Here is a 14,734-nt window from a genome sequence, read left to right on the forward strand (position 1 = left end):
TTCCTTATCTGTACAATAAGGAGAACACCCCCTACTCTAGTGTCATCTGTGGTTATGAAACATGCCAGATTTGCCCTGGCCGGTGTGGCTCAGTTGGAGCCTCCTCCCATACACCAAAAGGTGGCGGGTTCGATCCCCAGGCAGGTCATGTGCGGGAGGCAACGGATTGGATCCATGTTTCTCCCTCACGCTGATGTTTCTCTCTCTCTCTGAAAATCAATTTAAAAATCATTTTATAAAACACAACAGGATCTTAAGAAAACACCGGCACACAGCAGGTGCCAATGAAGGGCTCACTGTGGCTTTTGTGAGCCATCTGGCTAGTTTACCATAATGTATGGTCATCTGGAGGACAAGCCAGATTGTACCTACATGTTTATCCCTGAAGGAACAGACATGTGACATAAGAAATAGTCTCAAAACAGACTACTGCCCACAGTTCAATGTCCTGATCCTCTTAAGCTTGTCATCTCACTCTCTCACAAACAGACTGCACGCATATACATGTACACACACAAACATCCTTGCATGCAAACATGTACATGCACATCACTCATGTACACACATGAACACACTCACATGCAAACATGTCCAGACACACATGCTTAAGGCAAAAATACATATGTATGTACACACAGACACACACATGCAAACACATATAGACGTAGATATGCTTAAACAAAAAATACCTTTGGACACATACATACAAACAAACATATACACACAGCTTAATGCCCTCCCACAGGCCTTGAAGTGACGTGTCTAAGGTAACTTCCAACAAGCCCCGTGACTGCATTACATAATCACCTCTCTGTATATGTTATCAAATGCATGTACTTCAGAGCTGCTGGAAAAGACCAAGTAGGATGACAGACATGAACAAACTTTGAGAAATAAAAGATAAGAACAATTTCTAATGCACCTCCCCTTGTGGACTCAGGTGGGGGATTACAACCTGGGCCTGGAGGAATGAATGCCCCCTGAATTAGCCAGGCCAGGGTTACCCCACAAACTATGCGTCCTTGGGAACAGGATGGAAGGAGCGGCTGAAATCTGAGGGGCTAAGGAGGCCTTGGGCAACCCACCCACAGATTCCTCCTAGACACCCTCAAGGACCACCCCCCTCTCCACCCCACCGCAGCACAATCTTCCTGACAGCGTAACCTCCCCTAAAAATGAGACAAGCAGCTAGTCCGGGTGATAGGAGCCTGCTGCCATGCCCACAGGGCAGCTCCACTCATCCTGATGAAGGTCATCTAACTCCCCCGAGGCTTGGTAGCCACAGACCAGGGACAAGGCGCCTGCTGTGCCTACATGCCCCTTCCCCAGCTCACCATCTGCACGCACTCCATCAGGGGCAGGCGCACGGCCTGGTTCCCGCTCAGCGACACCACGCAGGCCGGGGTCTCTGGCGTGGCCTGCAGGAGGGCGACCACGGCCTCCACCCCCATGCGGCTGGCCTGCAAGTGACATTCAGGAGAGTCAGAGAAGGCCCACCACCCACCCAGGCAGCACTCTCACCAGAGACCCCTCGATGCTCCAGGCAGGGGCATCCATGGGCCCCTGTCCCCTGTGGTTCAAACAGCCCCACTGTGTCCTAAACACATCCTCCTCAGCTTCCTTTCTGTTCTCTGGGACCGAGTACAGTTAGGTACCCAAGTCCTTCCTGCTTAACCCACTTCCAACAGAGAGATTTAGTCTCCATTCAGAACTGGTGGGGAGGGGAGGGGAGGGGAGGGGAGGGGAGGGGAGGGGAGGGGAGGGGAGGGGAGGGGAGGGGAGAGGAGGCTCTGTGGTGTAAAGAACAGTGGAGATTAACAACCCAGGATCTGGACTCTGGGCTCTGCTGTCCCAGGTTCTGTTTCTAGAGACCTGCATGTGAATGCCACCTCCCACATCCTGGGTTTGGTCCTAGAGTCCCTGTCATCCTCCACTGTCCATGTGGGTAGGGTCTCTCAGCTTCTGGGTGACTGGGGCCCGGGAACTGTTCTGGTCTGAGTCTCCCAATGACAACAAGGCCTGGAGGGTCTCGGAGACAGGCCGTCCCGTGCTGCAGGCAGATGCTTTTGCCAGATGGCGCTAGTGAACAGCTATCCGTCTCTGGTGCTCCCAGAAATGCCCCTTTCCTTGGGAACTGGCTGGACAGTTTCCACCCTCACTTACCAAAATCCTGTCAAAGGCCGATGGCGTCCCGCCTCTCTGCACGTGTCCGAGGATGGTCACTCGGGTGTCGTATCCCAGCTGCGTCACCACCAGCTGCGGGAAATATCTCCATCAGGGGACAGAGAACAGGTGTGGGCAGATCGGCTCCCACTAGGAGACGGGGCTGGAGCCGGGAAATAATTTTCTATTCTTTCTTCAGATCTTCTTGAGAAATGAGAAATGTTCTCATTCCTAAATTTTGGTTCTTGAAGGAATGCTTAGGCTAATGGCTAGCTGAAAATGCTTTTAAATAATGCTTTAATTTTTTAAATAGAATTTTTATTTCTCCTACCTTGCAAATAAACATAAATAACATGATTTTTTTAAAAAAAGTTTCTATTGCTTGTGTTGAAAGCATGGTTAATACTTTATAGAAGTGTCAACATTTCCTGAATCGCCCTACATTTGTAGTGTCTTTGAAAAGCGTGACCCGGTAAGGCGAGGTGTCCCCTCAGGCTGAGACCCCTGTGCACACAGCTGAGTGGCAGGGACAGGCCACATACCCGCTGGGCGTCATTCACTCCTCTGTAAACATAACAGGCTTGGGCTCTGTGAGTTCCATGGTTCAATCTCCACTTCAATTAAGTGGGAATTTGCGCTCACTTTCCAGATGACTTCCTGTGATAGCAGGCAGTTAGACAGGCATGAGCAGAGTAGGAAGACAAGCCAGGTAAGGAAGGTCACGCAGGGCTGCCTAGTAGCAGGCAGCTGTCGGGTGGGCCTCGCCCCCAGGGCAACCTTTCCTCCCCTAGCATAGCGCTGGTCACGGAGCCCCTTAGAGGAGGAACTAGGGGGCAGGAGAAGAGACTCATGGGACATCCTGATAAGCCCTTGCACAACCACTCCTAAAGCAGTAAGCCTCAGGACAACGACAGGCCATCAACTAATCTTAGGAACAAAGCCTTGGGTCTGCTGACCACAGAGACAGAGTTTTGGTCAAACTAGAGATGACATCTGGGCCTCAGTTGTGTTTCAGCTCCAGGAAAGGAAAGCAGCAAGGCCTGAGCACCTTTTCCCCACGCCCTCCTTCCTCAGCTTGTGCGACTTCTCTGCCTTTTTTCTCCTAAGCTACAATGGCCTTTCTTTTGCCTCTGTAACTTGTTTCCTGAGCCCACACTGTCCAGCTGGCTCACCTCTTCTATTCCTGTGACTTTCTGAATAAACTTTTGCTTATATTTGAGTCTTGGCTCTAAATTCTTTCTTTCCTTTTAAATTTATCTTTATTTTTTAAATTACTACAGATGTCTCTTTTTTTTCTCATTGACCCCCTCCAACTCTCCCACCCCCCTAAGCCTTCACCACACTATTGTCTGTGTCCATGGATTATGAATATATGCATTTAAATTCCCTGGTTAATCTCTCCCCACCCCCACCCCCACCCTAGCCTTCCCTCTGAGATTTGACAGGCTGTTCTATGCTTCCATGTCTCTGGACCTATTTTGTTCATTAGATTCCACATATGAGTGAGAACATGTCATACTTGTCTTTCTCTGTCTGAATTCTTTCTTAGCCAAAGTCTAACCAAAGTCTAACATCCGGGGCCATTCACCATTAACACTAGGAAATGTTGGCTGATACCTTTCACAGCCAACTCTCAGTATTTTAAGATTTAGGTGCACAGCTGGTACAGGGAATAGAGAAGGCAAAACTGAGAAACCAAGTTGACAATATCCTTTGCCCTGATCGGCAGCTTAAACCAGAGCCTGTCTGTCCCCCTGGGATGTCCAGAACGTGCCCAGTTGTCCCCATATCCCCATAACCAGGGAGCCCGGCCGATCCTGTCACTGGCCTGAGGAGCCAGCACCGGAGGCGGGACCCTGTGGCAGCAGCACTGCAGTGTGGGCCCCTTTGCAGGCAGGGAGGGGCGGTGACTCACATCCAACATCTGGCTTTCTCTGTAGGAACACGCTCAGCGGGTGCTCCCAAGGAGAGAAGGGGACAGACAGGGTGCGCTGCTGGGAACTGACCCTCCTGGCTCTCAGAGAGGCTGGGCCCAGAGCGGGACTCTCCAGGCCCACCTTCTCCAATGCCCCTTCTCTCCGTGGGCGAGCTCTGGCCCCTGGGGAATATTCCCAACAGTATCCAGCAGCACTGGCTCTGCAGAAGCCGGAGCTGTGTGAGCCTCATGCCACTAAAGCTCTGAGTCATTATGAAAATAGTTTATACTATCAGAAAAAAAAAAAACATTTTCAGAATAATAATGCATCGTGCCAGACCGCCTCTGCCAGCGTGCCAGCATCTCCTGTTTGCAGGCAGGCGGCAGAGGAGGAGGAGCGGAGGGGGGGGGGGGGGAGGGGGCAGAGAGGGACACACTCACTTCCTTGATTTGCTCTGAGGTAATCGGTTTGTTTTGGGTGTCGATTGCTCCTTCAGACACAATGATGATGTTCAGCCTTTTCTTCCGGGCCCGGTTCTGAGGAAACAGACATGAAAATCCTCTTAACAAAACCAGGACCAGTTTGCCTCGATTGAACTGGCCAAGAGGTCGAAACGGTCAGCTAATGTCACACGCTCTGTTCACTAAGGACACGGGGAGGGGAGGTGCTCTGGGTGAGTAGGAGCAGGAGGGGGCTGGGGCTTGAGATTTGGTGATGCCACCAGAGCTGCTGGCACCCAGGCAGCCCCAGGCTGGAGGCTTTGCTGGTTGACCTTTGACCGTGCTCCCCAGACAGGATGCCCACAGGCTGGATCCCCAGCCAGTCTCCACTGTAAACCTGACTTCCTACCACCTCTCAGGAATCCTGCCCCAACCCAGGAATCTTAGTCATTGGGATCAGATGATAGGGCCCCAGGTCCGAGCAGGAGGCAAGAGGGCACGGGAGGGACGTGGGAGAACTCAGAGCCCAGCCGGGTGGGAAGCGCCCTGCACAGGAACAGGCCGACGGGCGCTGTGTGACGCCCGGGCTGCACTGCCCTCACAGGCTGGTGCAGTCTTCCCAGGGTGCCCTGAAGTCATTCTCCCCGAGTTTGCTGTCTATAGTGTCCCCCAGTAAGGGGGGGTGTAAGCGGGTGGGGCGGTGAGGCCCAAGTGGGCAGTGCTGGAGCTGCCCCTGCCCGAGCCCAGAGGGTGCACGCACAGCAGGCTGTTCTCACGGGGCCGCCCATCCTGGGACCGAGTCACAAATACATATGCCCTTTGTTGTTGTTGTTTTTTATAGATATTAATGGATGTGCTACACTTTGGAGAATGCATCTATCGGAAATTTTCTAAAAGGTGTAAAGATGTGACTTCAAGAGTGATTATTTTAGCACCAGTGGAAAAGCAAGGTCAGAAAGAATGACATGTCCATGAGTATGGGCTCGGCCACACTCCATCTGTAGGACATAATACTCCGAGGCGGCGAGAAGTAATGGAGGCGGCCGCACACCTATGTGGGGAGACGCCTTGCCTACAAGGTCATGGCACCCGCTGGCTCCCCACCTGGACCGACTTGTTCACTCGCCCACTCCTCACAAACCTGCTAAGGAGCAGCCTGTCCCCCAGCTACAGCGCGGAGCTCAGGACACGGAGGCGGGGTGCCCACTGTCCCCCTGGGGTGGCAGAGTGGGGCCCACCCAGGCCTTCGGTTTCCAGGCTTCCCCAATCCTACACTGACATGCCCATGCCTGGGGCCCCTGAGACCTGCATCTGGGGCTGGTTTATTAAACAAGGTATTTGGAAAAAATCCTCTCAGTGGTACATTCATGGCCGACAAACATGAACAGCAGATACCAATATCAACTGTCTTCACACAGGGGTAGGTTTATACCATCGGCCCGCACTCTGCCCACACTCAGGGGCCAACATGTTCTGGCTCATGTCCTGGCTGACGGGGCAGCTTACAAAGTCTGAGACCCAGGGAGCCTGCAGACAAGACCCACAGCTACAGAAATAACAGCCAAACCGGAAACATGTGCCTAAAACCCGCAGCCTCAGCCCCGACCTCTGACCGATGGGGAGGGTGTGTTTCCTCGTCCCTGAGGCTGCCGCCCTGGGCCAGGCCGGGGACAGCTGGAGGAGACACGCACGGCCCCTGGGGGTCGCGACCTTGCACAATGTCCTATGCAGTGGTGATGACACGGGTGTCCTCTGCCGCACACCGACGTACCCGTCCAGGAGGGCCACCCTCCTCTCCTGCAACCAGCCGTGTAGCTCCCGGCACCAGCTGGTCGGCGGAGAACACCACCCCGTGCACAGGTCAGACCAAGAAACGATGAGCTCATTGGTCACTTCCTTGCTAGTGTTTGAACTTTGATCACGCCCTGCAATCACTGGCCTATTTTCGGCTAAGAGCTCCAACTTCACACAGGGCCCGACTTCCAAGCCAACATGCAGCTTGGCTGACAGTTTCTTCCTGGGGCTTTAGGTCAGCAAAGTTTATTTGTTTTTTTCTGTGAATTCCCGCCTTTGAATCTGCCACCCTGAAGGTGATGGCGATGTTACTACACGTGTCCTCAGTGCGGGCAGTGCTGATGTGCCTGCTGTATACACTGCACTTAGCCTGTGCCAGAGGCTCACGTCCGTTCCCTGTCAACCAGTGATAAGAGGGTTGTAAAAACAGAGCCTGGGAACTCCCCACACTGGGGTTTCTGTCCTGAAAGCTGGTGTTTTACGTGAGACCTCACGTGCCTCGTAGAGGGAGAGGTGCCTTACAGGAGTACTCTATAGTGTCAGCTTCAGAGCAGTGCGCCAACCTGACCCCCAGCCCTGCACAGAGGGAACACCGGCTGAGAGACGCGTCGTAGCCCGGGCCAGTGTGGAGGGACATTCAGATCAGAGTGAGAACACAGGTCGGTCTTCCTACCGATCGGTGGAGAGAAAACAGGAAACACATTTCCCCAGAAGCTGGTATCTTTCAGTAGCTGCAATCTCACAGCACCTCCTCCATGAGAGCTAACCGGTGCTTTGCATGGAAAACAGAACGGTCGTCGCTTTTCTCTACGGCCTCACTCTGCAGCCTGGGACGCAGATCCCTGTGGACAGCCACTATCTGCAGCTGCCTGCACCAAGCTTCGATTTACCCTAGAATCCCATGTTTCCACCTGTCTAAAACCTCCCAAACTGAAAACCCTAAAGACGCTCACAGGGCACGGCCAGCGCCCGGAGGCAGAGAGCGAGTTACCTCTGACAGCTTGATGCACATCGTCTCCTGCCAACCCTCTTCCGGCGGAGATTCCGGGAGGAACACCCAGTCCGCCCCACAGGCCAAGGCGCTCACCAAGGCGAGGTACCTGCATGGAAATAACAAGGATGCAGTCAGGCTGCCGCTAGGCACCCGGAGCTTGGGAACCGCAGGGCAGACAGAGCGCCAAGCCTGCGTGGGAGGCGCTGGCCCCGGGGAACCCCTTCCGGGGCATTGGCACTGGGTGCAGGGCTCTCCAGGGGGTGTGAGGTCCTTTCCACCCGATCATGTCTGCACATACGTACCCGCAGTGTCTCCCCATAACCTCGAGAACGAAGGTCCTCTGGTGGCTGGAAAAGAGAAAGGAGACATGAACTCACCTCGGCTGGGAAGAGCTGGGACACAGCAAGGCTGCTCTGTGACTATGGCAGGCGCCCCAGCTTCCCAAGCAGGACCCGTTTTCTACAGAAGAAAAGCTACTGCAAGGGTCTTTTAACTTTTGTGAGTAGAGGGGCTTGGGCAGCCCCTTTGCAGTTCCACATTTTACAGCTTCATCCACACCTGAGTGTGTGAGGCTAAAGAAGGAACATGGGGGACGGGATGCCTCCCCACATCTCTAACACTTTCACTTCCCGCGATTCCTGCCTGAGAGCGCCGCAGGACTTAAGATAATGATGATTTTTGTCTTCTAAATTCTCTCCAGTGAACACATTTTTCTTCTATAATGGGGGAGGGAGAGAAGTAACGTCATAGAACTGAAAATAAAAAGTGAACCTGAGAACACTTTTTTTGCATCATTTCTAACACTCAAGCGACAAGAGCTGCACCAGAACACCCTCTGTGCACCCTCCCAGAGCCAGTACGAGGGCCCGGCAGCGTGCCTGGTGCCACCTGCCCGCCCACCAGCACCTCCTTTACCTCTGGGCTGTCGTCATGATGGCGTCGACGACTTCGATGATGCGGTGCAAAGCCGAGTCAGTGCCGATGGTCATGTCTGTACCGCAGAAGTCGTTGTCGATGGAGCCCACCATGCCCACGACGTTGAGGTACCCGTGCTTCTGCACATCCTCCTTGCTGATCTTGCCTGCGAGGACACAGCCACACGCTCCATCACTGGGAGCAGCCCTGGGGCCCATGGGCACATGCTCCATCACTGGGAGACAGGTTGGCCAGGGGGACAGAAACCCACAACTCGAAATGCGTTTTCTATCTATTGGTTTGCTTTTTTTTTGAACTCTCCATGACCTAATTCTCTACCCTCACGGAAATCCATGCCAGACAACAGGAAGGCACTGACAAGCCGGGAGCTGTTGCAGATGATAGCATGAGGCTGCAAAACTCAAAGGGAGGAGTTGCATGCTGCAGTCAGTGGGTAAAATCTGACTTCTGCCTAGTAACGCCAGGGAGAACAGCATGGCTCTTAATAAGGAAATATCACAATCACAGAATTAAGTGGCTAAGGATATTATGTAACCATCACATTGGTTTCTTAGAGGCCCCTGGAGAGCTAGCCCACCAGTTGGTCGTGTCTACTTCGCGCTCCGACACAGTGAGCAGATGTGCCTACACCCAGTCAGAGTGGTCGAGGTTGGGGCAGCTCAGGCAGGGACCTGGGCGGCTATTCCTCTTCCGTGTCGCCCCCAGCCTGCGTCAGCCCAGACTGCGGTGGACAGGAGGTGCGGGAAGGCCCCTGCTGCTGGCAACTGGTGCGGCTACCAGCTCCAGCAATAAGACTCCCTGCTCAGACTTTGTATTAAATTGCAATTATGTAACAACACTGTTACCACAGTACAGGGAAATAAGTACTATTCTTGTTATGGTTATTATTTGAGTCCAATTTGAATCCTGAGGCGGCGACTAAGATCTGACACCACCAATACCTCTGGGACAGTCAGACAGGCAGCGGGTATGAGGCAAAGCTCTCTGCGGGTCAGGGAGGATGGGACAGGGCAGCAAACCCGGGAGAGCAATGCAGCGACTCACCGTCTTGGGCCAGCTCCTCCAGCAGCATGCTCCACTCCTCCCGGAAGATGTTGGCCCCGGTGAGACTGCCGTCCCCGCCGATCACACACAGGTTGGTGATGCCCCGCTGCACCAGGTTGTGGGCAGCTTTCAAGCGGCCTTCCCGGGTACGGAAGGCTTTGCACCGGGCGCTGCCAATAATGGTCCCGCCCTGAAAAAGGAACAAAATCCTAGTTATCTGTCTCCTGCAACTGCGCAGAAAGCTGGGCAGATCGGCACCTGAGGTGCTGATGCAGACACAGGACTTCCCACAGTCGGTCTGCCGTGAGAGTTTGTAGTTCCTCCGTTTTTAGCTCCTTCTGGAATTCAATGGATAAAGACATTGGCTCCCTGCCCAGGGGCAGCCAAGTAGGGTCTGGAAACTAGGAGCAACGTCAGCTAAACACACAGACAAGAGTTTGCAAGGTGATGACAGCCACCCGGAGGCTGTACAGTCGGGGCAGCCAGACCCTGAGCTCCGCCAGCGCCCCGAGCCTAAGACAGCCCAGCGCTGCCATCAGCCTCGGTCAGAGAGCGCCGAGTCGGAGGCCCAGGCCACAGGGTCCCCTCCGTTACTCAGAGCTCACCACACACACAGGCAAAAGAGGAACCTGCGCACCAAAGAGATTTATTTCCAACTACATCTCCAGCCTTAACCCTTCTTAAAGGCTAAAATCTTAAAAAAAAAAAAAAAAAATGAAGCTGGGTCATCCCAATTTCCAGAGAGATCAGTTGTGAGCTTTCCCACGTGGGGCTTCATAAATGAAGAATTCCTAGCTGGAGTTAGAAAAATGCAGGGCTCCCTGACATGCCTCAGGGATGCACATATAAAACTGGAATTTGCATGCAAGCCTTCAAGTGCACTCACTTCACAGAGCTCACTCATCAACAGTGGTCCTGTGTACCTGTCAGTGTGACGGGGATGGCGTGATGACTCGGCACAGCCAGGGAACGTGGGTGGCAGGTGCAGGGCACAGAGCAAAGGTAAGCTGCTTTTCTGAATTTTGATCTGACCAAGAACAATCAGAGGGCCATGTGATGTCTAACAACTGGAAGTTAAGTCAGCAGCTGATAGACGGTGTGGAGATAGTACAGCCAGGGCCACAAGGATGAAAGGGATGAAACCAGGATTGGCTAAGATGCAGAGAAGTAGGCAGCACACGCGCACGTACACACACACACACACACACACACAGCCACACTTGTATCTCCTGTCTTCTGCACAATCACAACAGGAGAAAGGAAATGCTCCCTGCACACACAGCTCGCTGTCTGGAATTCAGACAATACTGTCCTGATTTTTTGCAAATATCACTCTACCTAAGTGTTGGTGGGTGCCAAACTTTCCTTCCGTCTCTTTCCAGGAGAAACAGTGTAAAGGTCTACGTGCAGACTTATGGCTCTGTGACGGATATTAAAATGTACACCCCGCTATCATCCCCCAAACATGATGTCAGATGAAGGTGCAGTGTGCTGAGTTGATACGTGCATGTACTGTGAAATTATTACCACAAGATTGGTTTATACATCTATCAGTCTGCAAAACTGCTTTTCTTTTTTGTGGTGACAACTTTTAAGATTCACTCTCTTAGCAACTTTCAAGTATATAATACAGCATTGTGCACATGGTTAAGGTATGTGACATGATGACTTAATATATGTACACACTGTGAAATAACTACCACAATCAAATAAGTTAACACACCCATCACCTCATATAGTAACCTTTTGTGTGTGTTCTGTGAGAACACTTAAGATCTATTGTCTTAACAAATTTCAAGTATACAATGCAGAATTATTAACTACTAGAGGCTCGGTGCATGAAATTCGTGCAGGGGGGGGAGGGGCTCAGCCGGGCCTGCACCCTCTCACAGTCCGTGAGCCCTTGGGGGATGTCTGACTGACGGCTTAGACCCGCTCCCCACAGGGAGCAGGCCTAAGCCAGCAGTCAAGCATCCTTAGTGCTGCCGTAGAGGCGGGAGAGGCTCCCACAACCGCTGCTGCACTCAGCAGCCGTGAGCCTGACTCAGGGCTTCTGGCTGAGCAGTGCTTGCCCTGTGGGAGCACACTGACCACCAGGGGGCAGCTCCTGCATTGAGCGTCCGCCCCCTGGTGGTCAGTGAGCGTCATAGCGACTGGTCATTCTGCCGTTTGGTCTATTTGCATATTAGCCTTTTATTATATAGGATAGTCACCATGCTGTACTGAGATGCCAGCACATATTCATCTTACAAAGTATTCATCTACCCTTTGGCCATCATCTCCCCATATCCCTGAACCCCTAGCCCCTGACAAATTTTAGTTTATTCTTTGCTTCTATGAGTTTAGATTCTACATATAAATGATATGATAGAGTATTTGTCCTTCTCTGTCTGACTGATTTAACATAATGCCCTCAAGATCCATCCACTGTGTCCCATATTGCAGGAGTTCCTTCTCTTATATGACTAAATAATATTTATATATTTTCATATATTTTTTCATAATATTTTTATCCATTCACCCACTGCTCTAGCACCTTCACAGGCAGTGTATCCATTTTATTCCTTCTATTATAAAAGTACTCAATAGGCCCAGCTGATGTGGCTCAGTGGTTGAGTGTTGACCTATGAACCAAGAGGTCACGATTTGATTCTCGGTCAGGGCACATGCCCGGGTTGTGGGCTCAGTCCCCAGTGGGGGGAAGGCAGGAGGCAGCCAATCAATGATTCCTTCTCATCATTGGTGTTTCTATCTCTCTCTCCCTCTTCCTTCCTCACTGAAATTGATAAAAATATATTTTTAAAAAGTTCTCAACAGGAGTCACAGATGAATACATATGCTACAAAGGTAAACCCACAGCAGTCCTTCATGAAGTCTATTCTCTCCATGTGGGCTCTCCATTTCTCATCTGTGTGGGGCCTTTGCTAAGCTATACAGTGTTCTGGAAATGTATGAGGTATAATTAAGTATAAACATAAAATAGCTCAGCAGGCGCCTTTTACATTCAAAGTAAGCAGCTGTTTCTTTGCCTGAAGTGGTGATGACCTCATGTTTGGGCACACCAAGGAAATCCATGCCATCTGGAGCAGGCCAGGACAGGGTGCCACCTGCCCTCTAAACCCACGGCCTGCCTGGCCCAGGTGGCTCAGAGGCTGAGCACTGACCTATGAGGCAGGAGGTCATGGTTTGATTCATGGTCAGGGCAGATGCCTGGGTTGTGAGCTTGATCCCCAGTGTGGGGCATGCAGGAGGCAGCTGATCAATGATTCTCTCTCATCACTGATATTTCTATCTCTCTTTCCCTCTCCCTTCCTCTCTGAAATCAATAAAAATTAAAAATAAATAAACAAACCCAGGGCCCTCGGAGCCACTGGCTGGGGTCTCTCCCAGGCTGTGATACCCTGATGCCTAGGAACTTGAGAAAACCCAACAGGCACAGGTATTCACCACTAAACACACAACACCAACAAACCAAAGCTGCCTCAACACGAATCTGGTGTACAAACCCAAATCTGCTACAAGTACCAGGAGGAACGCTAGCTACTATGCATAACTTTTTTATTGCAAGGATATTTCCTCCATTTGCATGATGTGAAGTGTTTTTACAAAATTTAAGTGACACATTAAGAATGTTTTCTTTCCTGTCGCCAGGCAGCACACTGGTCTGTTTTAAGCCTGACAGGAGTGTAAGGACCAAAGGCTCCAAACTCAGAGAGTGACTTACTTACAGGGAGAAGCAATCTAAGGAACCCACCACCTACCACTTGCAGGATGCTGGAGACGCTCTCCCAGTTCGCTTCCACGATGTTGTTGCCGCCGTCCACCATGCCTTGGTAGCCCTGGGGAAGAGAATCAAACCTTTTAAAAATTGGGTAAATATTGTTGCAGTTTTAATTGATCCTAAACTACATGAAATGGGAATACCAGTGACAATGAAGGTAAGTGCCTAGGAGTCCAGCATTTGCAGACAGTCCATACGAGTGCCACTCACAGTCATCAGTGGTGGGAGAGCCCCTTGAATTTAATCCCTAAGAGTGGGAATGTCGGCCCAGACTCATCCAGGGCACCGTGGGGAACACTAGGTTTGCCTGTTGCCTAATGGTGCCTGAGAGACTGAAAAGGGACTTACCCCAAAACTGTTTGTCATCTAACACAAACGTGGTGTCAATCACATGGCATACCTGAAAACACTCCTGTCATGGCCCTCGTCTGCCCAGGCAAACCCATGCTGCTTTTGCTATATATAAAATATGCTTTATAAGCACATCTGAATTCAGTCTTCTTCCTTCCAATTAGTGACATCTTATCACACCAGGGGTACTGTGAGTAAATCAGGATACAAGTGCTCACTTTTGCCTGGAACCCCAAAATAATCACCTTTCAATTCTAAATGCATCTCTCTTTTACCCACAGAATATATAAGATCAAGAAATGTAGACATGCTCATTTGCATCCTTATATAGGCGACTCACTTTCCAGGGTGTTTACCCTAAAAAAGGAATGGATCTAACTATTTAGTAAGGTTTATCACAATAGATTATTATTGTGAATTCAGGTCCCCTACCTAGTGAAGGCCAAGAGGAAATAAAAAAGGAATAAAGATTTTTAATAATGAAATGCCCATTGAGAATAGAGCCTAGTGCATAAATTGATCAACAGTGAAGGCATCTTGCTGATTAATTCATATACTTATACATGTAAAATATCTGTAAATAATATAATGAATATATTATGTAACATTTCATATTAGCATTTTATATTTATATGATGAAATACTATATGCTATAACACTAGATTATGCAGATGCATGTATATGTATTTATATTTATGTTATATAGTATAAAATATATAATTACATTTATTAATTATGCATGTGTAATATACACTAATAAAAGAGAAACATGCAAATTGACTGTCACTCTGCTATGCCTACCAGCCAATCAGGAGTGCGTATGCAAATTAACCCAACAAAGATGGCAGCAGCCACAGAGCTGGAGCAAGCAGGAGGCTTGGGTTGCCCCTGGCAACGGAGGAAACCAGGCTTCCCGCCCACCCTGGCCACTGCTGAAGGGGAGCCTGGGTCGCCAGGGGGAATGGCCAGCCTGAACAGCCCTCAGCCCCTTACCCAGGCTGGCCAGGCACCCAAGCAGGAACCCCCACCATGAAGGGGGTGTGGCCAGCTTGAAAACAGCCCTCAGCCCCTCACCCAGGCTGGCCATGCCCCCCAAGCGGGGACCCTCACCCTATGGGGGTGTGGCTGGCCTGCAAACCACCACAGGCTCCTCACCCAGGCTGCCCCATGCCCCAAGGGAACCCCCACCCTGATCCAGGACACCCTTCAGGGCAAACCTGCCAGCCCCCACCCATGCACCAGGCCTCTATCTTCTATACTAATAAAAGGGTAATATGCTAATTAGACTAGAAGACCTTCCAGGAGACCTTGGGAC

The 14,734-nt window shown here is 51.0% G+C and overlaps 1 protein-coding gene across 2 annotated transcripts in view; it reads right to left on the reverse strand.

The window, feature by feature from the left end:
* PFKP (phosphofructokinase, platelet) overlaps window positions 1-14,734 on the reverse strand; it is a 63,421-nt gene that overhangs the window by 18,549 nt on the left and 30,138 nt on the right. For both annotated transcript variants that reach the window (XM_080686372.1, XM_080686373.1), the window contains 8 exons: window positions 13,049-13,126; window positions 9,288-9,477; window positions 8,223-8,388; window positions 7,610-7,654; window positions 7,305-7,413; window positions 4,520-4,615; window positions 2,164-2,256; window positions 1,335-1,460 (listed from right to left, as the gene is read on the reverse strand). In XM_080686372.1, the coding sequence (XP_080542498.1) occupies window positions 1,335-1,460; window positions 2,164-2,256; window positions 4,520-4,615; window positions 7,305-7,413; window positions 7,610-7,654; window positions 8,223-8,388; window positions 9,288-9,477; window positions 13,049-13,126 (903 nt within the window). The remainder of the gene's footprint in view (window positions 1-1,334; window positions 1,461-2,163; window positions 2,257-4,519; window positions 4,616-7,304; window positions 7,414-7,609; window positions 7,655-8,222; window positions 8,389-9,287; window positions 9,478-13,048; window positions 13,127-14,734) is intronic.

This window comes from Plecotus auritus (assembly GCF_963455305.1).
Source record: "Plecotus auritus genome assembly, chromosome: 1".
Classification (NCBI taxonomy): domain Eukaryota; kingdom Metazoa; phylum Chordata; class Mammalia; order Chiroptera; family Vespertilionidae; genus Plecotus; species Plecotus auritus.